This window comes from Arabidopsis lyrata (genome assembly GCF_000004255.2).
Source record: "Arabidopsis lyrata subsp. lyrata unplaced genomic scaffold ARALYscaffold_8, whole genome shotgun sequence".
In the NCBI taxonomy this organism is placed as follows: domain Eukaryota; kingdom Viridiplantae; phylum Streptophyta; class Magnoliopsida; order Brassicales; family Brassicaceae; genus Arabidopsis; species Arabidopsis lyrata.
The window spans coordinates 21,617,996-21,642,879 of NW_003302548.1; the positions used below are offsets into that span (position 1 = coordinate 21,617,996).

General features: G+C 33.3%; 5 protein-coding genes and 1 non-coding gene across 6 annotated transcripts; 3 read left to right on the top strand and 3 right to left on the bottom strand.

The window, feature by feature from the left end:
- The first annotated feature begins 4,697 nt into the window (after positions 1–4,697).
- LOC9302703 (periaxin) lies at positions 4,698–6,760 on the top strand. Its single transcript, XM_021016306.1, has 2 exons — positions 4,698–5,203; positions 5,692–6,760. Exons 1-2 carry the CDS (start codon positions 4,949–4,951, stop codon positions 6,481–6,483), a joined length of 1,047 nt encoding a protein of 348 aa, XP_020871965.1. The 5' UTR covers positions 4,698–4,948; the 3' UTR covers positions 6,484–6,760.
- Positions 6,761–6,983: 223 nt separating this feature from the next.
- LOC9300992 (WAT1-related protein At5g64700) lies at positions 6,984–9,489 on the bottom strand. Its single transcript, XM_002866585.2, has 7 exons — positions 9,110–9,489; positions 8,930–8,992; positions 8,312–8,428; positions 7,951–8,212; positions 7,589–7,747; positions 7,358–7,509; positions 6,984–7,272 (listed from the first exon to the last, which is right to left on the bottom strand). The coding sequence occupies exons 1-7, from the start codon at positions 9,286–9,288 to the stop codon at positions 7,125–7,127; spliced, it is 1,080 nt and encodes a 359-aa protein (XP_002866631.1). The 5' UTR covers positions 9,289–9,489; the 3' UTR covers positions 6,984–7,124.
- A 2,466-nt stretch (positions 9,490–11,955) lies between these two features.
- On the top strand, positions 11,956–15,336 carry LOC9302704. The gene is made up of 3 exons (XM_002864871.2): positions 11,956–12,771; positions 12,871–14,212; positions 14,304–15,336. Exons 1-3 carry the CDS (start codon positions 12,381–12,383, stop codon positions 15,151–15,153), a joined length of 2,583 nt encoding a protein of 860 aa, XP_002864917.1. The 5' UTR covers positions 11,956–12,380; the 3' UTR covers positions 15,154–15,336.
- A 132-nt stretch (positions 15,337–15,468) lies between these two features.
- LOC9300993 (egg cell-secreted protein 1.5) lies at positions 15,469–16,316 on the bottom strand. Its single transcript, XM_002866586.2, has one exon. It carries the CDS (start codon positions 15,987–15,989, stop codon positions 15,525–15,527), a length of 465 nt encoding a protein of 154 aa, XP_002866632.1. The 5' UTR covers positions 15,990–16,316; the 3' UTR covers positions 15,469–15,524.
- Positions 16,317–16,380: 64 nt separating this feature from the next.
- Positions 16,381–18,377, top strand: LOC9302705 (WD repeat domain-containing protein 83). Its single transcript, XM_002864872.2, has 8 exons — positions 16,381–16,635; positions 16,850–16,952; positions 17,053–17,160; positions 17,265–17,374; positions 17,467–17,574; positions 17,670–17,715; positions 17,838–17,969; positions 18,063–18,377. Exons 1-8 carry the CDS (start codon positions 16,424–16,426, stop codon positions 18,144–18,146), a joined length of 903 nt encoding a protein of 300 aa, XP_002864918.1. The 5' UTR covers positions 16,381–16,423; the 3' UTR covers positions 18,147–18,377.
- A 119-nt stretch (positions 18,378–18,496) lies between these two features.
- Positions 18,497–18,568, bottom strand: TRNAH-GUG. The gene has a single exon. It is a non-coding gene; the product is annotated as a tRNA-His (tRNA).
- Between the last annotated feature and the right edge of the window lie 6,316 nt (positions 18,569–24,884).

The following is a 24,884-nucleotide window of genomic DNA, read 5'->3' on the forward strand; positions in this document are numbered from 1 at the left end:
TTTAATAAAATCATGTTAAAAATAATAATGATTTTAGCTACTCTCTAGCTTCCAGCTATTCTTCCTTTTTTTAAAAAATAACACTAAAACTTTAAGAAAATAATTAATAATCTTTAATTAAAACCATGTTAATTTCACTATTACTTTTTAAAAATTAGTTCAAGTGTTAAATTTTAAAAACTCATTTTAAAAAAATAATAATAATTTTCACTAAAATTGAAAACAAATTTAACACTTAAACTTTAAGAAAATAAATGTTGTAAAATCAATGATCACTTTTGGTTCCCGAGTTTATGGTGCTACACAGGAGAGGCTCAAGCACATACTGGACATCCACAAACAAGGAGGTGGTGGAAAATACGTAGGATTACCCAAACTATTCGGACGCAAAAAGAAGGAGATAATGTTGCAATCAGTTGCTTTAGCTATGCCGGTATACTCCATGTCCTGTTTCAAGCTTCCAAAAGGTGTCATTTCAGAAATTGATTCACTGTTAATGAATTATTGGTGGTCAAGGGATTCAGAAAAAAGAGGGATCCCTTGGATTTCATGGAAAAGGCTACAGTATTCCAAAAGGGATGGCGGTTTGGGTTTCAAGGATCTTGAGAAGTTTAATGATGCTTTATTGGCAAAACAAGCTTGGAGAATCATAAACAATCCTGACTCTCTGTTTGCGAGAATAATGAAGGCAAGATACTTCAAAGATTGTTTTGTCTTGGATGCAAAAGAACGTCCATATCAATCATATGGTTGGTCTTCCTTATTAGTTGGCATAGCTTTATTGAAAAAAGGAACACGGTACATAGTTGGTGATGGCAAGACGATCAGAGTAGCTTCAGATTCTTTACTTGACACACATCCTCCACGACCAATACGGTTGAGTCGAGAAACTGAGAACATAACTTTAGATAAATTCATCAAGTCAAGAGGAGAGCATAGGTATTGGGATGAACACATGATCAACACTCATATATCTCCGGAGGATCAACCATTTTTACGTCGTATTCACCTTCCCAGGGAAGTTTCAAAGGATAGTTTGATATGGAACTACAATAAATCGGGTGATTATACTGTCCGTTCTGGTTATTGGCTAAACACTCATGATCCCGGTTACGTTGGTCCATATACAGTGATGCCCCATGGATCTTTGGAAATAAAGAACAGACGATGGAAACTCCCTATTCAACCTAAGATCAAACATTTCCTCTGGAAGGCATTATCAAAAGCTCTAGCTACTGCAACAAGACTCAGCTCTAGAGGAGTAGCAATTGATACAAGATGTCCCGATGTCTAGGAGCAGAGGAGACTATAAATCATGTTCTGTTCACATGTCCTTTCTCGACTGTAGTTTGGCGACTTGCACACCCTCCATCACAAGAACTGCAACATCCATCAGAGGACCTCGAAGCAAACATCAAGAACATTCTGGATCTACGTAATATCCAAGGGATATCAAAGGTTAACCAATTCCTACCTTTCTGGCTCTTATGGAGAATCTGGAAATCAAGAAATAATTTTGTTTTTAACCAACATCGAGAGAGCCCGTCCAAGACTGTTTTTAAAGCTCAAGCGGAAGTCAACGAGTGGTTAAATATAACAAGTAAGGAAACATCTGAAAGAAATGAAACAGTGGTTAACTCCAGGTCCTTTTGGTCACGCCCTCCTCTGCCATTTGTAAAATGCAATTTTGATGCCAGTTTTAATTCCGTCACATCTCATGCAACTGGAGGCTGGTTAATACGGGATCATGCTGGTTCCACCAAGGAATGGGCATCCACACCTCTGTATCACACAACATCTCCCTTGGAGGCTTAGACACGAAGCTGTTTGGCTGCTTTGCAACATACATGGGTACGGGGATACACAAATGTTATTTTTGAAGGTGATTGTGAAACCCTCATTAAGTGTATCAATGGAAACCTCAAAGTTTCTTCCATCACGAATCTGCTCAGTGATATCAACTTTTGGGCATCAAAGTTTAAGGAGATAAAATTTGTTTTTGTAAAACGTAGTTGTAATGATGCAGCACATGTGTTGGCAAAGTTTGGTTGTAATGGTCTTAGCTTTTATACTGGTTCTGTAAACCAACCTGTATGGTTAAAACATCAGCTTTGTAATGATTTCGCAAATTCAATATAAAAGCTCTGTTGACGGAAAAAAAAAACAAAAAAACCATGTTGATTTAAATAAAACCATGTTAAAAATAGTAATGATGTTAATTTTTTTTTTTTAAATAACACGAAAACTTTAAGAAAATAATTAATAATCTTTAACTAAATCATGTTAATTTCACTATTACTTTTTAAAAGTTAGTTCAAGTGTTAAATATTTAAAAACCTCGAAAAGTAACCGCGCCTAGGCATCATGTCCTTAGTTAGTCCGTAAGCTTTGGTGTTCGAAGTTCGGCATATTTTCACGTAATATAGATTTAGCACTTAAACTCATTTTTAAAAAATAATAATGATTTTCACTAAAATTTAACACTTAAACTTTAAAAAAATAATTAATAATTGTTAACTAAAACCATGTTAATTTCACTATTATTTTAAAAAAATTAGTTTAAAATACGTTGAAAACTAACTGGACTTACCATCCCGTCATTTTGATCCGTAAGTTTTGATGTTACAAGTTCAACATGTGTTAACATAATTTTAATTTAACATTTAGTTAAGTTATAATGTTTTAAGTAAATTGTTTTTATTTTTGACCTTTTTGACTATTCAATTTTTTCCCTTTCTAAAACATTTAAGCGTTGAATTTAATATATTGAAAATAAATCGGACTTAACACGTTCTTTTGGTATGTAAGTTTGTATCATAAGTTCAACATACTTTTACAAAAATGTTTTCTTTTAACAAATAATGTTTCACGTTTAAAAGTTTAAACTTTGGAGGATTAAGCTTTCAATAATATTATCATAAGTCAAGATATTTCACCAGAATAATGACGATTTTGTTTGACATACAAGTAAGAATATCTAACCACCATGCCATTGCAAAGATAAAACCTATTGGAGTCACTCTCATGAACCTAACCTATAGGAAAAGAAATCATTTAACCACATCAATTTGTTTCTCTGTAAACGATCAAGAGAGTGAAGAACAGAGTGATTTATACGCATCAAGGCAGAGTTTGAACTTCTCTTGTGCTGCCTCCTGTGAATTTCCACCACATTACCAAATTAGTTTCTGTAGATGATCGCAAGAAAACATGCAACCTTTTTTTACACTATATGTATATATACCTGAGAAGGCCCTTGGTGTTTATCTGGATGCCATTTCAAAGCAGCAGAACGGAAGCTGCAAAAACAAAGAAAACTCTAATGAATAATCAATCTCTTTGATATTGGTGGAAAGCATATTTGAAAGACTTACGCGTTCTTAACATCTGAGATTTTGAGGCATGTTACATACTCTCTTGCAATCTCTTAAAATGTTGTATTGAATCAAGTCCATAAATAGCATTTCAACAATGGACATGAAAAATAAGTCACCTGAAGAAAATCTCTACTTCCTTTGGTGTGGAATAGAAGATTGTGCAGAGCCTTTTTAGCATCAGAACGCTTCTCCTTAACGGTACATGTGAATCTTATAGAGTTCTGAGATCAATATTTGCAACTTCAGAGGCATAACACAAATACTAATCAAATTCATCAACAAACTAGATAAGCAAAATTGACGAAAGCTAGAGTTCAGTATCCATAAAGCTGATAATCACAGAGCTACACAATCAATCTATAGCAGTGTTCCTATTCTTGATTCCAAAATCTGAACAAACCAATCATCAACAAGATCCTAAATCAAAATTCTCATCTTTTTCAGCTTTTGAATAGCTCGTTCATAGAGTTTTTAACATCACACATTATAGCCACAGGTTTGCATATACCTTTGAAGCTCGTTGGAATTTAGAAACTTTACCACTCTGCCAAAAAAAAAATTGATGCAAGTATCAAAACAACTAATAATCGAAACAGAACATGAATAAAAGAAAAATCTAATCTTTGAACTTACAGAACCAAACTTTTTACAAGAGTTATCGGAGAAGACGATAATTCTTTCAGCGACGAGAAACTTCTCCATGATGCTATTAGCATAGTGGGATTTCCATAGACATTAATCAAAAGAAGTGGAGAGAAGATGAAGGAACCAAACAAACGAATGGAAAGAAATTGAAAACCGGTTAGCCGTATCGAACCGGTGAGCCGGTATATTTGGGAGATTATCCACCAACACATTCACGGGCCAGTATCAACAAGCTCTTTTCAATTTGCTTTTTTTGGGCCGGATTCTACATCATTTAACCCAAACCTGATCTTTCATGGGCCGAGATTTATACTTCTTATTTGTCATTATCATATGAGATTTTCCGATTATTTTAGACAAATTATTTGTTACTAATAATGCATCATACAAGTAATTTTCGAAAAAATAAACATCACTATTTGCACCATGCTCCCGATTGATGTTTTTAATGTAATGGCCACGTATTATATGACCGTTGTGTGTAAGATTTCTTTAATTATTTATTCGGAATGCAAATGGACAACAGAGATTCCCACAGAGATACTAAAATAAAATCATATATTTGTTTCCCTTTTCTCGTAATATCACCTGCTCGATTCAGTATCAATAATATATACTATGCATCCAAAGTAAAGATTCGATTACTATCTTTTCTATGAATCGATAGGTTTTCTATAAATAATTTTCTTGCTATGAATAAAACAAATCAAATTACGTCTTTTTTTTACTAAAACTTTGTTTTTATAAAATTAAATAAAATCTTTGTCTCTCTATATTCCTTTCATGGCCGCAGAGAATTTATCGGACATAAGTCTTCTTTGACCATCCCTTACCTCCGTTTTCAGCATTTCTCTCTCTAATCTCTCGGAAGATATAAGGCAAATCAAGAGAGAGAAAATATTTTTCTCATTATCTGTGTTTACGAGATGGGAAACTGTGCCATCAAGCCAAAGGTTCTCAAAGATTCTGACGAGGATCTGGCTCCGGTGGAGCGAGAGACGGCGGTTCTGGCTGATCATGACAAGGATCCGGCTGAGAAGAGCGAGAACGTCATTGCTCCTAACGCTGCGGAAGAAGCTGCCGCTGCTGCACGACGGAGCGAGAAGGGAAAAGAGATTTTGATTGAAGATGACGTTGATGATCACCACAAACGCCCTTCTCTTAGTCACTTGTTTCATGAGGTGAATTTTTTTTTTGTCTTTCTAAATAATCACTTATTTCATTTTACGTAGTTATATTAAAACATGTTCATAGTATACAAATGTGAAAATTAATTTATGTTTTAAATCATAACGAAATTACGTTTAAAAAACTAGTTTACCATTCATCCCTAGATTAAAATGTTTGTATGTAAGTTATTTTATAATCAGTAAATGATACTAGCTTTAAGACAAAATTATTTATATGATTTCTTGGGAACCAGAAGGCGTTTGTAAGGGTAAATCAAAAGAAAAAAAATGCTTCTCTTGCCTTCTAAGTTTTGAGACCCCTTTTAAAAAAGTAAAACTTTTTAATAATTAATGCATATGTTTTACATTTTATATGTGGAAGTGGAACCTAAAGAAACAATAATTTATCCTGAAAAAAAAAGGAACAATAATTTATCCTGAAATTCTGGTTTTCTTCACTTTTTTTTTTAATCAATTTGTGGATGACTTTTTTTTTACAGGACAAGACAGTAGTCGAAAAAGAAGTAACTGATCTAACTCCGAGAAAACCAGACACCAATAACAAAACCGGTCCTTCTTCAGAGATTTCAAAGCTTGATACTACTGCTTTAGGGGCTTCGAATGTCAAAGATCCAAAAGAACCATTTGACGTTCAGACTCGAGATGACCTCGAAGTTAAGATTCCAAGAGATTCTGATGTTAAGACTCCTGAAACTCCTAAAGCTAAGGAAGCTGAAGAAAACTTTTCAGAGAATTGGGAAGTTAAGTTTCCAGAGGAGTTGGAAGCTAAGAAAACATCTGAAGCTGTTAAGGTTGTAGAAGAGTCAAAACTTCCAGAAACTTATGAGGTTTCTGCTCCTGAATTGTCTGAAATTAAGGTTACAAAAGGATCAGGTGTTCCTGAAGTCTTGGTGGATAAGAATATTCCAGAAGTTCCGGAAGTCAAGTCTGATGAAGTTAAAGTTGCAGAGTCAGAACTTCTAAAGGTTTCAGAAGTTGAATCTACAGAGGATTTAGAGATTAAAGTTCCAAAAGTTTTTGAAGCCAAGACTCCTGAAACATCGAACGTTAAGGTTACAGATGAAGCAGAGGTAAAGACTGATCAACGATTGGAAGTTGAGGTCACAGAAGAAGAAAAGGAGGTTCCAGAGTTTGTGGATGCTAAAGAGAAGATCGAAAAATCTGATCAAGACAAAGAGATTGTGTTGCCTAAACCAGAGGGAGCAGAAAAAGATGTGTCTTTGGAGAAGCAAGTCAAAGAGTCTACATTGTCTGATTTAGGAAACAAATGAGTTACAAGAGAAACAGCAGAGAAATTACCAATCAGGAGTAGCTAAAATGATATTTTTTCAACCATTTCATGGTTTATAAAACAAAACAAAAAACGATTTAGCATTCTTTAGGCAATTTCAGTTTGTGTGTTTAATATTTATCTCTTTATTGTTTTGTTCTTTTTTTTCTTTGAAAAAATTATGGGCAATTTCAGTAGTCTATTTGCAAGTCCCCACCCAAGTTGTACACTTTCCAGAAGATCTAAAAGATCAATTTTTTTTAAAAAAAAAGAAATTTTTGTTTTAATTAACTTTCAATTACAGTTTTAGTAAATTCATTAATGGGTGTTCCATAATCCCATATTTTATTTATAACCAATATTTTACGTATTAGAAAATTTAATTTTCTTACTTCAAAACATAACCTATGGAAAGTTAAAAACCACCATAAGTGTATAGTACAAACAAAATGATACGTTAACTAAAAGTTAGTTAAAAACTATAACTGGTGTGTGACAAAAAGTTAAAAGCAAAAAAAATTTAATACAGAAAGCATAACTATTCTAGACTCTACTAGATGTGAATGATTAGTCACATAAATTGATAAATTATATAAAGCCTAAATTTTAGCACATATATAAGACAAAAATTAACACATTCTTTCAACTAACGACGACCTTCACTTCATTGCAAACGACATCATTTTCCTTCTGTAGATCAGTCTTATCATCGCCACTGTTTTTCTTCTCTTTGCTTTTCCCCCACAACACACAATAGAGTCCTATAATCAACAATAATCCACCTACAATACTACAAAAACACACATACACATGTATAAGTAACTTTATTAAATAGATAAGGAAACTGAAAATAGCAAAGAAGATTTGTTTAGAACCTTCCAAGACTGATGATCTCGCACAAGAGAATCGCTGAAGAGAGAAGAGTGAAAAGGAGAGACAAAGGAGTGAACATTGATAAGAAGACAGGTCCTCTCTTTTCTATAACCCATGATTGCAAATAATATGCTACGCCTGTTACTATGAATCCCTGCATATATGTCACGTTTATATTAATTATACTATGGAAATAATATTAATTAGGAAATGAATTAGAGTTAACTAATTACACAGTAAATGACTGCAACGAGTCTTAGGTTCCAACCAAGCTTCCAAGCTGAAATATCTCTCTCTAAAACAATCGCGATGACGAAGGATTGAATCGAACTCAATAGACAATGAAGAGTTGTGAAGTATAGCTTCGAAGGGTAAACCTTCAACACACGACCCTGTTTATTTAAATATGAAACAGAATTAAACTAAATAAATTAGCAGAAACTTATATCACAATTAATCAAATTAGCATAATAAAAACTCTTAAATGTTTGGTTCAAACTCTGGTCTCTAGTAAGATAGTCAATACTCAATTATTTGCCCTATAAAGTAGTTTCACCAATGTGATAATAATGTGTGGAGCAATTTGAATAGATACCTGTAAAACGAGCCAGAGACCCCATAAAATGTTGGAGGTGATCATGAGGACACATCCTTTGAGCCACGAGGTGGAACCGCCGGAGACGTGGCCGGGATTATTATGGTGAGGATGCTCTTGGCCATGATAGAAATGAGGACATAAAGGTAATTTCAGTAGTGGACCTTTGTAAAGAGCTAAGGTAATTACCCCTCCCATGCACACAGTAATCCCCACAAGCTTTGCTGTTCCTTGTATGCTCTTAACCTTAAGCCTCTCCATTCTTTAAATTAATACACAATAAATAGATCTTAGAAAGAGTAAGTCATTAGGTATTAATATTAACGTCTCATTAAGATATGCTTGTAATTTGTAAGTATACCCAAATAAGAGAGCCAAGAAGAATGTGATGGCAGGAAGGGAAGCTGTTGTGGCCGCGGCTAAAGTCGCCGACGTGTATGATAATGCGACACCGTTTAAGTCTAAGCTCAATGTCACACTGAAAATCCCAATATAGATAAAGTTTTACTGATAATTAGTTCAACATATATAAAGTTTAACTGATTATACTAGTATAGTATGTCATGTATGTAAATAAGCCCTGATTGTATTTTTGCTTTTGCGCGTTTTTGTTTATGTCTTAAGTTTTATATACTTTCTTCAAATACTTTTTAATGTTTTTCCTTTAAAACCCCAACGTTATAAACGCAAAATGGACAAAGAAAAAAGTTTTTTCCAAATTTGCTTTTATTAGTAAAATTTCGAAGAATATTGATAAGAAAATTACTGCAAACTTTAAATGTTATATTAAATTTGATCAATAAACACAAATATATATCTGCGTAAATCAGACTATTATGGAATTTTTACGTTTTGCTTTCTATATATTAACATTTTTTACTTTGAATAGAAAGAAATCATGATAACATTAATTAGGCAAAGAGAAATATCAAAGCAGATCGATAAATTCAATTATACTTGTAGCATAGCATCTACATACCCAAATAAAGAGAGCATGAAGATCTTGATGAAGGTCACAAATGAAAGAGGTGGAGCACTTTTCCTAAAGAAAAAAAAGGAGAGAATACAATTAACATTTATAGATAGAAATTAAAGTTTACAAAATCTTAATGTGCATACACATCTATTTGCATATATATACATATATATAGATATGTACCGCTCAAAGAAGAAAGCCAGAGGAGCCAAGAAGATGGTAGCGAAAGCTTGACGATAGAAAACGAAGACGAAAGTGTTCATTCCACCATTGAAGACGGCTTTAGAGATCAAGAACATGATTGTATATATGACTTGTATTATAGTAACCATCATATATGGTTTTTTTGACTCCATGTCCATCGATCGATTTGATGATGTTTGGTTTTGGTTTTAAATTCCTGGAGATGTATAAATTGGTTACTGTTTGTAGGGTTGTTCTTTTTTATCTGATAATCTAATGTTCTTGTTTTGGGTTAGAACTCAGAATAAGAAACTAAGTGGGATATATATATATATGTATATATTTATATAAGTACAGACACAAGCACGCAAAATTTTGATATTTTTATTACGGTAGTATTACGTACAAAGTAATAGAATAAATATTTTAAAAGTACGTAACGAAGTGTGGAGGAAGAAAAAAGACGTTACTTTTGTGTCACAATGTCACTAAACCAACACATTATTTTGATGTTGACCTAAACAAATTTCTCGTTCCGTCCATATATCCCCACACCTACTAGATTTACTTTATTGTATGGTTGATTTATAGTTACACTGCACTGTGAAATCATGTATTCGAAGAAAATAAACATCATTTAACGAAAGTAAAAAATATCAACTTTCATAAAGAGAAACATGTGGACACAAATAATTAAACAAAATAACGTGATCATTGTTCTGTTGGATTTACTAACTATACACAATTCAGGGAAATCACAAATTATGTGCAATAGTTTAGGCAATTATGCAAGTTTGAGGATTAACTAAAACCATCGTTAGGCACATTTTTACACCATTTGCAACAAAATAAAATCAAAATTTGATTTTTATTAATTATTGTTGTGGAATTGTATAATAACTAAACATAATTCAGGTTTTTCATAGTTTTTTACCAATTTTTATTTTTTTTACAGAACAATTATATTGTTAGCTTATCGAGTCTCTCTTGTTCCACTCACACTCTCAGACAAAACATTATCCATATACATGTAAACTATATATATTTCACCAAAAAAAAAAATGTAATTAAACTATATATATATATTACTCTAATTTGCTTTTATATAGGTAGGGATGGGCATAAATACTTGTTACTCGCCTCGTACCCGATACTCAGCTACTCGTCTTGAAAATTCAAGTACCTGTTATAGTCAGGTCGAGTAACAAGTAGGTTAATTCTATTAATTTCAAATAAGGGTCAAGTATCAAGTATCATAAATTTTTTTGATACTTGCCCCGTTACTCGTCTCTACTCGTTATTTGATACTTGATATAATAATTACTTTAATGTCTTGTGATTTTATGATGTTTAGAACTTTAATGTTTTGTAATTTGTATAAGATTTATTTAGTATTCAAATTCTTTAGTTCAAATAGCAATTATCTTGCAAGTAACAAACCGAGTCAAGTTAGCTTGCAAGTAACAAGCCGGGTGAAATTACTTCCTAGTAATAAGATTTTAGACAAGTACTTGTTATAGCAAATATTTGCTTAGATGAGTCAAGTATCATGGCTAAATTTCAGTTACTTGTATTTGTCTTGTGCCTAATCGTGTATATATATATATAGAGGAAACACAATTTTACTCCGATTTAAAATATCTTGAACACTGGTTGGTACACACCATTTTTTCTGGACGGGTTCGTGGAAACCGTGACAGTGTGTACCGTCCATAATTGATTTTTCAAAAAAGGTTCAAAACTGATACGTAATTTGATTGGTTTGTTATACAATTCATGCACTTGACTAGTTGAGAAGAATATATTGTAACAGTTAAAGTTTTTCAACAGCTTTTAAATTTGTGCCAATTGATTGAATATTTGGCTTTCTATACTCAATCATGATCCATAACATATAGACGAAGTTGTCCCTTCGGGGATATCTTATAAAATTAAAGAAGCCTAAAAATAAATTAATAATTATCTTGGTATAAAGATAGCGAATCAATTAAAAAGAAACGGTAAAGTCAAAAAATAAAATAAAGGACCAATCAAATAAAGTGTTTGATGACCCATAGACATGTGGTTTAACGTATAGAAAACTAAAGAAGATAGTCGATTGTACAAATGCATACGTCCACGTCATCACGACTCATGGACATGCAAATTGCAAAGTAATATAATTAATCCATATATCATCGACCAATAATAACTTATAATTAGCTTATATTGTCCTTTTTCCCCCTTCTTTAAAAGTCACATTTCATTAATTTCGTGCCTGAATGTAGCATTTGTCTGGGTCGTTGTAACCAACATAAAAAACCTGGAAAACATCTTTAGTTTGTTAAATTTTTGGATATATAATGGAATGATATCTTTATTTCTTAAGAACATTTTTCTGGTAAGTGGTAACTAATCAATTAATGATTGGCTATGATATGATAATAATCTCATCATTAGAACAATCCACGAAACGAAACATCGCACGGACCTTCCCAGGAGGGTAGGCGCCGTCGAAATTAAATAAACATGTCATATATGAAGACTCATGATACACATATAATTGTATCAATATGACAATATTCAATATTAGGCTCTTTTTTTTATATAAATTAATACCTCTATATATACATGTTTTTTTGTCGCTAAAAATTGCAAGAAATTCACTTCTATCAATAAACAGATACAGATGTATCCACTACTCGTTTGCTATTATTCCTTTTTAAATCCGTAGTCCATAAAAGTTTAATAAACATGCCAATTATGAGAAAGATGAATTCAAGGAATACACGCATCTCCCAATAATCTTTTTCTTCCTCAAAAATTAAATTGAACTACCGTCTAAAAAAAGAAAAAAGACAATGAAAGAAGAAAAAGCAAAATAAATCATCAGTTCGCAAATTTAAACGTTGCATTTTAGTTTTATACGACGGCGCCACCGTTGAATCTATCTACCACACACAAAATAATCTCGCCGGTAAAAGTGGAAGACACGTGTCTCCTCATCGTAATCTAGTTGGGCCAAAACGAGTTAGAAATAAAAAGGACCCGAGGAAAATCTCGTTGGTTCGACATTATGGGCTTAACACAAAAGGGCCCATATTAAGCCATTAAACACGTGACGTGCACGTGAGCAAGGGGTTTTAGTCTTACGCATGCTTTTTCTCTATTCTTCTTCTTCATCTTCCTCAAACTCCTAAAAATGCTAAAACCCTCAGCTCAATGAAATCATTTCCGCCATTACAATCACGCATGAAACCTCTCATTCTTCTACCCATTTCCTGAGAAAATCATGCAATTCGCGTCTACCAAATCACTCTTCCTCCGCCTCGCCGGTTTCTCTTCCACATCCGTCTTCAAGCCGCCTCGCGCGATCGCTGTTCTGGTCGCAAATTTCTCTTCTTCTAGCTCGATCTCCGGCCACTTCACTTCTTTGAGGCGTCATCAATACGAAGAGGAGTCGCGGAGTGTTAGGGTTCATGTATGGTGGGATTTCGAGAACTGTCATTTGCCGTCGGGTGCTAATGTCTTCAAATTGGCTCAAACCATCACATCCGCCATTAGAATCAGCGGAATCAAAGGACCCATCACCATCACAGCCTTCGGAGACTTAATCCAGCTCTCCAGAACTAACCAAGAAGCTCTCTTCGCAACTGGAATCAATCTCACTCATGTTCCTCAAGGTCAATTCTTCTTCTCCTACTTCATTTCTATGCAAAAAGCTTACTTTTTTACTTAAGGATCTGTTTGAAAAAGTTTACATTTTTATGCGATTTCACTAGGTGGGAAGAACAGTACGGATAGATCTTTGATTACAGATCTAATGTATTGGGTTTTACAGAATCCACCTCCTGCTCATATCTTCCTTATCACTAGTGACAGAGATTTCGCGAATGTGCTACATAGATTGAGGATGAACAATTACAACATTTTGCTCGCGGGGTACGAAGAAGCTACGCATGGTGTATTGTGTAGTGCTGCTTCGATTATGTGGGATTGGGATGCTTTAGTTAGAGGGAAAAATCCAACTGCTAAATATTACAATCAGCCACCAGATGGTCCTTATAATTCTTGGTATGGTCACTATAGAACTCCTCTTCTTGACCCATTTGCCACATCTTCCACCACTACCAACAAGCAAATATCTTGTACTAGTGTGAAAACCATAGAGTTGGTTGAATCGAATTCAAATGCGACGAATTCGGGTTCTTCTAAGGCTTGTCTTCCTATTCCGAAAGAAGTTGTTAAGCAGATTGGTTTGATTTTGAGTTGGTATCCTAAGGGAGCACCCATTACAGAACTCCGTGAGCAGCTGAGAAAGAGGAAAGTACACTTAGATAGAGACTTTTACGGATATAAGAGTTTTTCGAGGTTTCTTTTATCTATGCCGAAGATCTTACAGGTTGTTCCAGTGGGAGATGGTATGTTTTCTATTCATGCTGTTACCCAGGGAATAAATAACAAAGCCTCATCACCGAATGTAACTAGTGAGAATCACGAAGTTGTTAGTTTGGACAAGATGTGTGAGGATATGAAACAGAATGATGAAAATGTCAAAGAGGAATCTCAATTACAAGAGAATTCTCAAGAGTCTGTTCAGGTAATTAGGCAGATAGATGTTAAGGCAAAAGAGGAACCAGTTAAAACAACTCAGCTAGCTTTAACTGTTGTTGATGATGTTTCTCCTTCCGAGGAAAAAGATGGATTTCTTAAGAAGCTAAATAGACTATGGTTTGGTTCACCTGAAATAGTGGAATTAGAGCATCTCGAAGAAAAGAAACATATTTCTGGAAATGGAGACGAAGGGAAAGGAGTTGTTGGTGAAGAAAAAGTGGTGAATACGAATTTAGAATCTCGAATTGCATCTTCTACCTCTAGTGAATCTGCTGAGGAAGTTAAAGCAGACACTGAAGTAGGCAACAAGAAATCTAAGAGTCCATGGCTCTTAAGTCGACTTCTGAGGAGATGCACGTTTTCTTGGGGAGGAAATATAGAGCTTAGCAATGCAACAGTAACTGGACCTCAAGTAGATGATGTTTTTGCTAAAGATTCTTTTTGGAAGGATATTGAATCTTTCATTAATTCTCCAAGAGGCTTCGTCCTTGTTTCTCACTCAAGATCAAGGTTCTTATTCTTCTCTTTCCCTTACCAATGTTTCTGCATTAGCTATCAGGGAAATAACATTCAATTAATGATAAGCTGCTTACGTGTCCAGAGAAGCAATGGCTAAGAATCTTAAGGAAGAAGGACCTTCATCTCTCAAACCGCTCAATGTATCAAAAATGCTTGATTTAGTATCAATGTTAATATCAGAGAAGAAATGGATCCAGGAGAATCCTTCTGATGCTCTACCTTTTAGAGTAACTTGGTTCACCGAGAAAAGCTCTTGTCTTAGCAACCCTCCTGCTACGGAGGGATTGAGATCGATATTTGTGAATATGTCAAAATCATTGTGTGACGAAGCAAATGGTGAGAAAAAAATCAAGGACGTTGGTATGAGCCAGAAACCTAAAGAAAGATTGAGAAGCCAGGTAATTGCGGATTGTCATAAGCTGATAAAGAAGATAAGAGAGGAAAATCCTGGAGGTTATAACATGAGTAACTTCAAGAAAGACTTTTTGGTCAAGTTTGGATACCGCTTAGAACATCATAACCTCGGTTATCCGAAACTGCAGTCGTTGATACAAATGATCCCTGAGGCTAGGATTGAATCAGGATACATTGTTCCTTCGTCCACCCCGGTTCCATATGAGTCTGATTCATTATTCGAAGATCTTGGTCCAGTTTCCAAAAAGGTTCATGAGAATGAGTCATCTGTTTCAGAGGAAGAAGAGTATAACTCAGAGACAGACGAAGAAGCTTCATTAAAACAGAACGACGAGGAAAGGAAGAAGAAGAAGAAAGAAGTTGAAGCAGAGTGCGATTTACTACAAATTCTGGGTTCTTGGGACACTGATAAGAAGCAAAAGAAGTCTGCAAAAACTTTTGGTGAAGATAAGCTTGTTGAAGGAATATTGTTAAGCTTGAGGAAGAAACCATCAGGTGACTCTAGGATTCAAGATTGAAGAATGTTTAATTTTACCGGGAAACAAACAACGGTAGGCTAAACATTCCGGTTTAGATTATTTTTTGGTGGAATTTCGGTTTGGTGATTGGTTAAAATCGTGGTAATTGGCCAAAAACGATTTTAAGTCGATTTAGACCGTGATTAACAAAATTAAAACACCTTTGGAAATTGGGGGAAAAAACGTTAAACATCTCTAAAAGTTGTCGATTCACATTTTCAAAGTGAAAATTTGTGTACCTATCATTAAATATTTGTTATTTGTTTAATTTAACTATATAAATCAGAAAATGTTCCACATAAAAACGAAACATAGTTCAATGGTAAGAGTGAACTTTTATTAACTTAAAATATTAAGGAAAGGCTATATAATTAATCAAGTCCGGGGTACGTTATCTCAACCGGAGACAAAGCCAAAGTTTCCGGCGCCGGAGACGGAGACAACTCCGGCTTCTCCGCTTGAAACTCACAATACTCTCTCAAATTATTCCCTTCCATAGTCGTAAGCCCTAAAGAAGTAAACATAACGGACCAACAATCTTTCACAACCAACCCAATGGCTCCACAACAATCTTTGTCAATTCCACCTTTAACCGCCGGTTCAGTCGTACCGGTTTGACTAAGGAAGAACTTGACAATCTCGTCGGTGCATGACTTAAGCTCTAAACCCGCGTTCCAACAATCCATTAAGTTTCCGGCGCCGGAATGGTCCTTAGCCAGCGTCGTGATCTGGAGAGTCCTTCCCTCGGCGACAGTGATGACATGAAAGATCGATATGAGATATGACATCATTAGAAATGAGAGCAGAAGAGGCTTGGAAGTAGATTTAGTGGCCATTGCTTCTTTTTGTGTGTTGGATTTTTTGTAAGAGATTATGAGTGTGATGTGACGAATATATAGTGGAAGATAAATGAGGGAGACGAGAAGCTTTTTTGGTCGTTAAATTTTTTGTTAGTAATAATAATTATCACAAGTGATCGTGGTTAATTTAATTACCCTCAATTGCTAAGCATTTACCACTGTCTATATTAATATCCGTTACGCGAAGTTTTTATTTGGTGTTAATTTTAATAAAAATCGATCAAACCAGAATTTATTTCGACACTAAATCGGCGGTAAAACTGCAAAGACTCCAAAGTTATTGGCTTATTGCCATCTAAATGGGCTAAATAAATTGGGCTTTATGGAAGCCCATTAATATCAAATTTTAACTATTTTAGTATAAGCCCGTTTCCATGGAAACGTGACTGTCAGTTTTCCAGGCGAGAGAGATGAGCGCGGCGGCGGAGCTGCCGACGAAAGAGGCACACATACTTAAAGGCCACGAGGGTGCGGTTTTAGCGGCGAGGTTTAACGGCGACGGAAACTACGCTCTCACCTGCGGCAAGGATCGAACCATCCGCCTCTGGAACCCGCACCGTGGAATCTTAATCAAGACCTACAAATCCCATGGCCGCGAAGTCCGCGACGTTCATGTTACTTCGTAAGAAATCAGCTCTTTCTCATCTCCAGTTATTCTCTTGAACTATTCGTGATTTTGATTCAAATTTGTGCAGTTTAAGTTGAGATAGTCCAAATTTATTTGATTCTGGTTCTGTGCACTTTTGCTGTTGCTTTCAGCTTAAATTGAGTCTGTGTTTCATTAATGTCAAGCTAATTAGGAGGCTAATATGATGATTGTGTTTGTTTATTCACAGAGACAATGCCAAATTTTGTTCATGTGGTGGTGATCGGCAAGTTTATTACTGGGATGTATCAACCGGACGTGTAATCCGTAAATTCCGTGGTCATGATGGAGAGGTAAATGTCTCAAAAACTAGGAATCTGGATCGCCTAGGGTTTAGTTTGCTTAGATATATTGATCATATCTTGTTTTTTTAACGAACAAATGATCTATCAGGTCAATGCAGTGAAGTTCAATGATTCGTCGTCTGTAGTTGTATCAGCTGGTTTCGATCGTTCGCTACGTGTATGGGACTGCAGATCCCACAGTGTTGAGCCAGTACAGGTTTTACTCCTTTCATGTTTTTGCTGTTTCAAATCCTGGGAATAAGGAATAGTTTTAGAGCTAAATCTAATTGGTCCTTTTTTGTTCATTGATCCTTTTTTCAGATCATTGATACATTTTTGGATACAGTCATGTCTGTTGTTTTAACAAAGACTGAGATTATTGGTGGTAGTGTCGATGGAACAGTTCGCACATTTGACATGCGTATCGGTAGGTATGTATAAACTCATTACAAGAAATAAAACTTGGTATTGTTACTTTCTTCTGAGATTGATTGGGAATTTCTTCGGTTTTTAATGAAATCAGGGAGATGTCCGATAACCTAGGCCAACCGGTTAATTGTATATCGATATCAAATGATGGAAACTGCGTTTTAGCTGGTTGCTTGGATTCTACTCTGCGTCTACTTGACAGGTAAAAGAAACCAAACTAAATTGTATGTTCTGAAAATAACGTATATTTCTCTTGCAGATTTGTCTTAACTCCTGTGAATATCTTTTAAATTACAGAACCACAGGAGAACTACTCCAAGTCTATAAAGGTCATATTTCCAAGGTTAGTCATTAGTTTGAAAGATAATGAAACCATAATCCATATAGCTGCTTGACTGGTATATATATATATTAGTTACAACATTTAGAGTATGACTAATGACTGGTATTTTCGTGTGTAAACAGTCATTTAAAACGGATTGTTGCCTCACGAATTCTGATGCACATGTGATTGGAGGATCAGAGGATGGATTGGTTTTCTTTTGGGATTTGGTAGATGCAAAAGTAGTATCGAAATTTCGAGCTCATGATTTAGTGGTAAAGACTCTTTCTCTTCTTTTTAACCCGTTTTAAACTTTTCTGAATAGTATTGGTGTTGATATTTCTTCGATTGTTAATTCTTTGTGGCAGGTGACAAGCGTGAGTTACCACCCGAAAGAAGACTGTATGTTGACTTCTTCGGTCGATGGTACAGTTCGTGTCTGGAAAAAATGAAGAAACAACAAATCTTGACTTCGATTGATTCTGTTGTTTACGTCTCAAACTGACTTTTCTTGTTCTACTATAGCTGGTTTTTTGGAGTTGAAAACCTGAAATATTTTGTAGAGTACTTGTATCATTGTGTGTGTAGAAAAACGATTTCAGGCCTTTTAGTTTTTACAATAGCCAGTTTCTTGGAGTAATTTGTAGATTCATTTACACTATGGGGGGAGAGAATTTTGTGCTTAGATGATTCCAAAAGCCCCATTTGATGACAATGGTCAATAGGGGAGAAAACAAAGGAAAGGCCGTTTAATAATCCAAAGCCCAATTATGAATAAATGAGAATAACGAGGTAAAAAAGATGTGGCTGCTGGGATTCGAGCCCAGGTCTCCACGGCCACAACGTGGAATTCTAACCACTAAACTACAGCCACTTTTGTGTTGATTTTAAAAATCTCATATATATATATTTTCTTGTGGGGTAACTTTTAGGTATTTGATTGCCATCCGATTGAACTTGGAATCAAGTAAAATTCTTTTCTTTCTGTTAAAATATTCGCCCTACTTTACTTTTTTGAATCTACCAAATTAGGAATTAAGATTCTATTCTTCTCCCAATTATTCTCACGTTTAAAAAGATAACGAAACTGAAGCTCTGATTTGATTAATTTATGAATTGTTTTATAACTTACAAAAGAGAATCACATAGCTGGAAAACATGGGGTAGCAGTGAAGAAGAACATGGCAATGACATATTAAGAGTTAAGACCAATCTTTTGCATGTGTTCTTTCACATATCATATTTATTTAATCTCTTATCCGCCGTCCCGTAGTTTTTTTTTCATTAGGAAGACAAATTCAACTTCACAATTAACAACATATATATAATATACTTTCCTTCAAGTGGTATATATATATCCTTTAATCACTACAAATTGTTTTACTCTTGATTCAAATTTGACATTTTAAAGTCATTTCTCGATCATGAGCTCTTAACCACTATTCATAATAAAAATAAAGAGTTACAAGACATCTAAGCAATAGACGACATCTAAATATTTTTTATTTCATTCTCAATATTTTAATTTGATATTTATCATTTTACTATAAAAAAAAATTCAAATGTAAATTTTGAGATTTTACTTTTCTTTGACGATTCAGTTTTCAATTTTGCTATTTTTAAAACATGATACTTCGTATGTAAGTCGGCTATTTCATACCCTACATATACAGTAGTGTTCAATTCATACATGAAAATTTACTATGTGCCAATACATACCCAATCTTTTAAAATTTTCAAATTTTATACCCAAACTTATCAAATTGTGAGAAATCACACAACTTTTGTCTTTACTGCTGACGTGGATGCCACGTCGTTGATGACTTTCATGACGTCGTTGCCACGTCATCACCATTTTAAACAAAAATAAAAATTAATTTTTTTCTCTTCTCATGTTTTTTGTCCATCACTATCATCCAACGGAATTGTGAAAAAAAAAATATATTTAATGTAAGAATTCAGAATCTTCTTTTCAAGACTTATAACTAATATTTTAACCGAAACTAATATTTAAACCGAGTTTCTACACTCAAAATTCGCAATTCTTTTTCTAAAAAATTTCAAATCGCTTTCAATGAAAAATATAAACCCTACAATAATCTTATATATTAATCTTTGAAGACATATATTAATTTTGTTCTTAGAATACAATTTATTCTAATAGTAATATATGTAATTAAGTTCTCTTTGATAGTTATCAACTTAGAAATGTCGTTTGATTAATAGAGAAGATATATTGTAAGGGTTTATGTTTTCTACTAAAAGTGATTTGAAGATTTTTAGAAGAATTCTAAATTTAGAGTTTATAAACTCGGTTTAAATATTAGTTTTGGTTAAAATATTAGTTATCAGTCTCGAAAAGAAGATTTTAAATTCTTACATCAAATATATAATTTTTTTCACAGTTCCGTTGGATAATAGTGATGGAAAAAATGAGAAGAGAAAAAAAAAATTAATTTTTAATTTTGTTTAAAATGATGGTGACATGGCAACGACGTCATGAAGGATGTGGCAACCACGTCATCAACGTCATCAACGATGTGGCATCCACGTCAGCAATAGAGACAAGAGATGTGTGATTTCGCACAATTTGATAAGTTTGGGTATGAAATTTGAAAATTTTAAAAGATTGGGTATGTATTAGCACATAGTAAACTTTCATGTATGAATTGAACACTACTATATAGGTTGAATATGAAATGACCGACTTTCCGTAATACTACTAGGCTTTAAATAAAATATTTTAACTCCAAGTAAAATGTTGATCGTTTAGGCTTGCGTCTAACGACAAAAACCACTTTGAGCTTAACTGTAATTTTACGTACGGTCCGAATCATCTCATTAATCATTTTTTTTTTTAATCTAAACAACCTACTTCGGTCCGAATCTGATCATCAGGCGACTTACGGTTGCAGAACTGTTATAACCAACCAATAGGCAGGCTCGCGAGTATAATAATATCAAGAACTGTACTCGTGGAAGTTGAAACTGGCCATGAGCTGTCGAAAGGCAAAGACCTAACTTGACCGCTGCCCGTAAAAATCTCAAACGCTGCCCGAAATCTGAGAGAGGAGAGTTCCTTAATCCGGACCAGTTAGACTTTTTTGTTGATAGTCTAAAGTACAACAAAGCAATCTCACAGCTGTCCGATATTGTTTTATTCATCTTTATATAATTTGCGATAATTTTGTGCTTAATTATATAGAATATGACTTTTCAAATTTAATGCAACCACAAATATTTTTTTTAAAAAAACGTATTAATGGATAGTCCATGTTGGTGTGTTTTGACATTTTTTTAGAGTGTAAGAGGATTATGTATTCAATACATGTGTACCAATTTATTATTTGTCCATAAAAAAAAAAAAAGTGTACCAATTTATTACTGTAATTTTTGCCGTATACATATACCAATTTATGATACTTATGATTTTACCAATCTTAAATACCCCTTATGGACTCTCCACCGACAAGAGAATTACCATTTGACACGTGGCATTCACTATTTGTTAATTAGTAATTGGAATTTAATTAGTATTCCCCCATTCATAGAGTATTAATTTTTGTTTTGAAATAAATGATGTTGTCTTTTCTGTAGTACAAAAGAAAGCTAGTTTTTCTTCTATGCATTTCATAATTATGTTGATCATTAATTTTAAATTATTATTTTTTATAAAAAAAATGTACATCACTAAAATCACCAGAAACAAAGTAGTACCCCCTCTATTAGTATAAGATATTTAAAAAAACCTGTTTTGTTATATAATTATGGTTAATTTAATATTTTATAATTATTTTTATTATGATTTTTATTTATAATTGATTGAATTTTCATATTTTTTAATTTGCGTGTTTTCTAGTAGACAGTGTTATTTGTCGTCATTGTCTTTGATTCTAAGGTTATAACATCTTATTCTTCTGAGAGTTATGGAAATATTGAATAACCACATTCTTACTTCGAGCTCACGTCGTAAATATGCACTTTTTGGTCGTCAATCATAAACAAATATTGTAAAAAAAGAACAACAAAAATTGCCAGCGTAGAAAAGGTAGATATTTAAAGAAAGCGCACTATCTCGCAGTTATGATTACACTTTTACTAGAAACAAATTGTAAAATAACAACGGGTCAAAAGTCACCCATGAGTCATGTAACACGTGTTTAGATTAATCATATCGCTTTTAACTTTTAACTAAAATTCATGTACACGCAAAGAAATTTCCAATTTATGTGCTTCCACCAAATTACATAATTACATTTGAGTTTCCGTTTAGGGAAAGATCTTGAGTTTTGTTCGGATTAATCACCCGAAATCATATAAAATCTCTTTTTTTTTTTTGGTGAATCATTGTTTTGTAGAGACTTTAATTTTTAAGTAATGACATTATGTTTTTAATTTTGTTTAAAATGACACTTTATTTATAAGGATTCTTATTTTGGATCCCTAAATTAAATTAACTTTGAGAAAAAATAAAAATGGAAACAAAATGAAGGAATCAAAAAGGAAACAAACAGGTAACAAAACAAGTAACAACTATATATGTGATATAGCCTAGGTGGTATTTTTTGTTTTGCTTAAATGAGTGTTTTACTTGTTTATCAACACCAGTTTCGTTTTCAGTCTACTATAGAATAGCATGTTAATGAATTTAATCTTTGAACTTATTTATATCAATATTTAGCTTAATCCAACGAAGAACTGTTTTTTATAGGGTTTTATTTATTTATCACAAATGTTTACAGTGTTAAGTATACTTAAGTGGTGTATATGTTGTAATTGGTTCTTCTTTGTCAAGGTCGATTATAGACTTGACCTAATACATCTATGTTTAATTGACACACTGGATATGTGCTACTCGAAATTAGACTAATTAAATATATAGCAAATCTATATAACTCATTACTCAATATTTACATATATATATATATATATGTGTGTGTGTGTGTGAATTTTCTAATCATGAAGCGTAAATTTTTGTGCAACCTAAGCCTATGCGTTCTGATTGCGTAATCTTAAAGTGAGAACAATTAAATTTTGAGAAAATAACTAACTAAACACACAAAGAAAAAAAAGAATCATGTGAACGACAAACAAACCCCACATAAAATGGTGTATTCGCCACTCGTTAATTGGCTATGTTCCGCGTCGCTCAGCAAATGGATCGTGAGTGTATCAGTAACACAAGTGAAGCCGAAAAGAGGAAAAGAAAAAAAGAATAATAATTGTAGATTTGGTCACTAATTTATACTATTTCATTGCTGTAAAAGGAGAAATTGAACATCATATTATAGATATTTCTGTAATACAAGTTATGTTTACACCAAGGTGACTACGCGCCAGATAACATTTATTATGGTTTATATTTTTATGTATTTTCCTAATATTTGTTTTTCTTGAAACAACACAAATTTGTGAATAGCTGTGGTATGATCGAATCAAGTTGAAGTGCAAACCTATATTTGTTAATCGGCTATACATAAAATCTCTCTTCACGTTGACCAAATGCTCCAGCGCGATCTGCTAGTAAAAACAGAAGCAATTTTTTTTTGTTATGTACTCTAGTACGTACTTAGTTAGTGGTATATATATAGTTGTAAATTGGGCATTTCCAAAGAACCAAAGTAATGTAAACTATACATAAGCGTAAAAAATGAAATGTTTTTCTATTCCATAGTCTTGAAAATTAAAATAATAGCAGGAAAAAGAAGAATATAAGGGCACCGACAGTTTCTATAAGAACATGTGGCACGAGGGATTGGAGAAGACAGTACACAGCATTCAATCAATCATGAAAACGACATTTGATGTGGTAACCTACTAAAGTTCGATCTTTTTATATAAGTTTCTAAATATTTCTATAATTTCCCGGCTATCTATTAACAAGTCAAAAGATTAAAAAATTCAACAAGCAAAATACTGGTAAAATATTGTTTATATACATCACGAACTATTTGTCGGCAAATGTATACATATAGTATAGACATCATACATGGGCGAATCGCATATATATGTGTGATGTGATACCATAGTCCCAATAATTGAACATTTTTCTCTTTTTTAAGCACAGAGGAAAAATTAGCGATATGGCGACTTGGCGAGTGGAGCCAAGATTAAAATTAAAAGTAATTAAAACATAAACTAAAGCATGTTATCTTAAAATATGGCAGACATAACAAACAAAATATATAGCAAAATAGAGTGAATTGATTGAACACAATAGTGTGATCAAAGTTGAACAACAACTTAACTATCAAAAAAAAAAAAACTATCAGAAGATAGAGATATGCTTTGGTGAAAGACTGAAAGTTTTAGTTACATGATAAATAGGGTAAAATATTAAACTAATAAAAATGTATCACTCTTAAGATTTATCTATCATTTCTTGTATCTTGTATTCATTTGATATAGGCAAAATATTACAATAACAACAAGTACCCAACAAATATAAAAATAATGAGAGGAAGGAGGAAAATAAAAGTGAAAACCAATGCAGTCAACAGTAAAAAAAACCATGAAACAGTCCGTGCGTAGAACATAATTAACTTATGTTATATAAATTAAATAAGTAAAAAAATTAAACGTAGTTAGAAAGAACAAATAAATAATCTAGAAAATAGGATCTTGGACACGATGCTTACAGATTGTTTTTTGTCTGGGAAGTAAAATGCCCATAACTGTTTCTCAACATTTTGAAGTCTCTCTAACAAAATAATTAGAGGAATTAAGAACTTGATGTGTAACTTTTTTTATATTACATTAAGATAAATACTATTATTGCAACTATTATTTTCTTGCACATGTTGCAAGAACGTGAGTGTACGCAGACAAATAATTAAAACGAAAATAAAATTATAATTGATTATATACAATCTCGGCTATGAATCAGTGGCGGAGGTAGAAATTTATGTTATGGGGGTCAAATTTGTTTTTTTTAATATAAGATAGTACACTAAAAATTTTGATATTTTTTATTTGGTGTTTTGTAAAAATTGAAATTAATATTAGGTGAGTATTTCTTTTATTTAAAGTAAATTATGGGTCTAAAATTTTAGTGAGAATCTAACTTTCAAATATTTGGACTATTTTTTCTTTCAAGTGCAACATTATTTTGTATTGGGTCAAATTACTATGGTCCTCTAGATGACCGCAGCAGCAGCTGACTGCCCTGCGTCACTTGGAGTCCTTTTTTT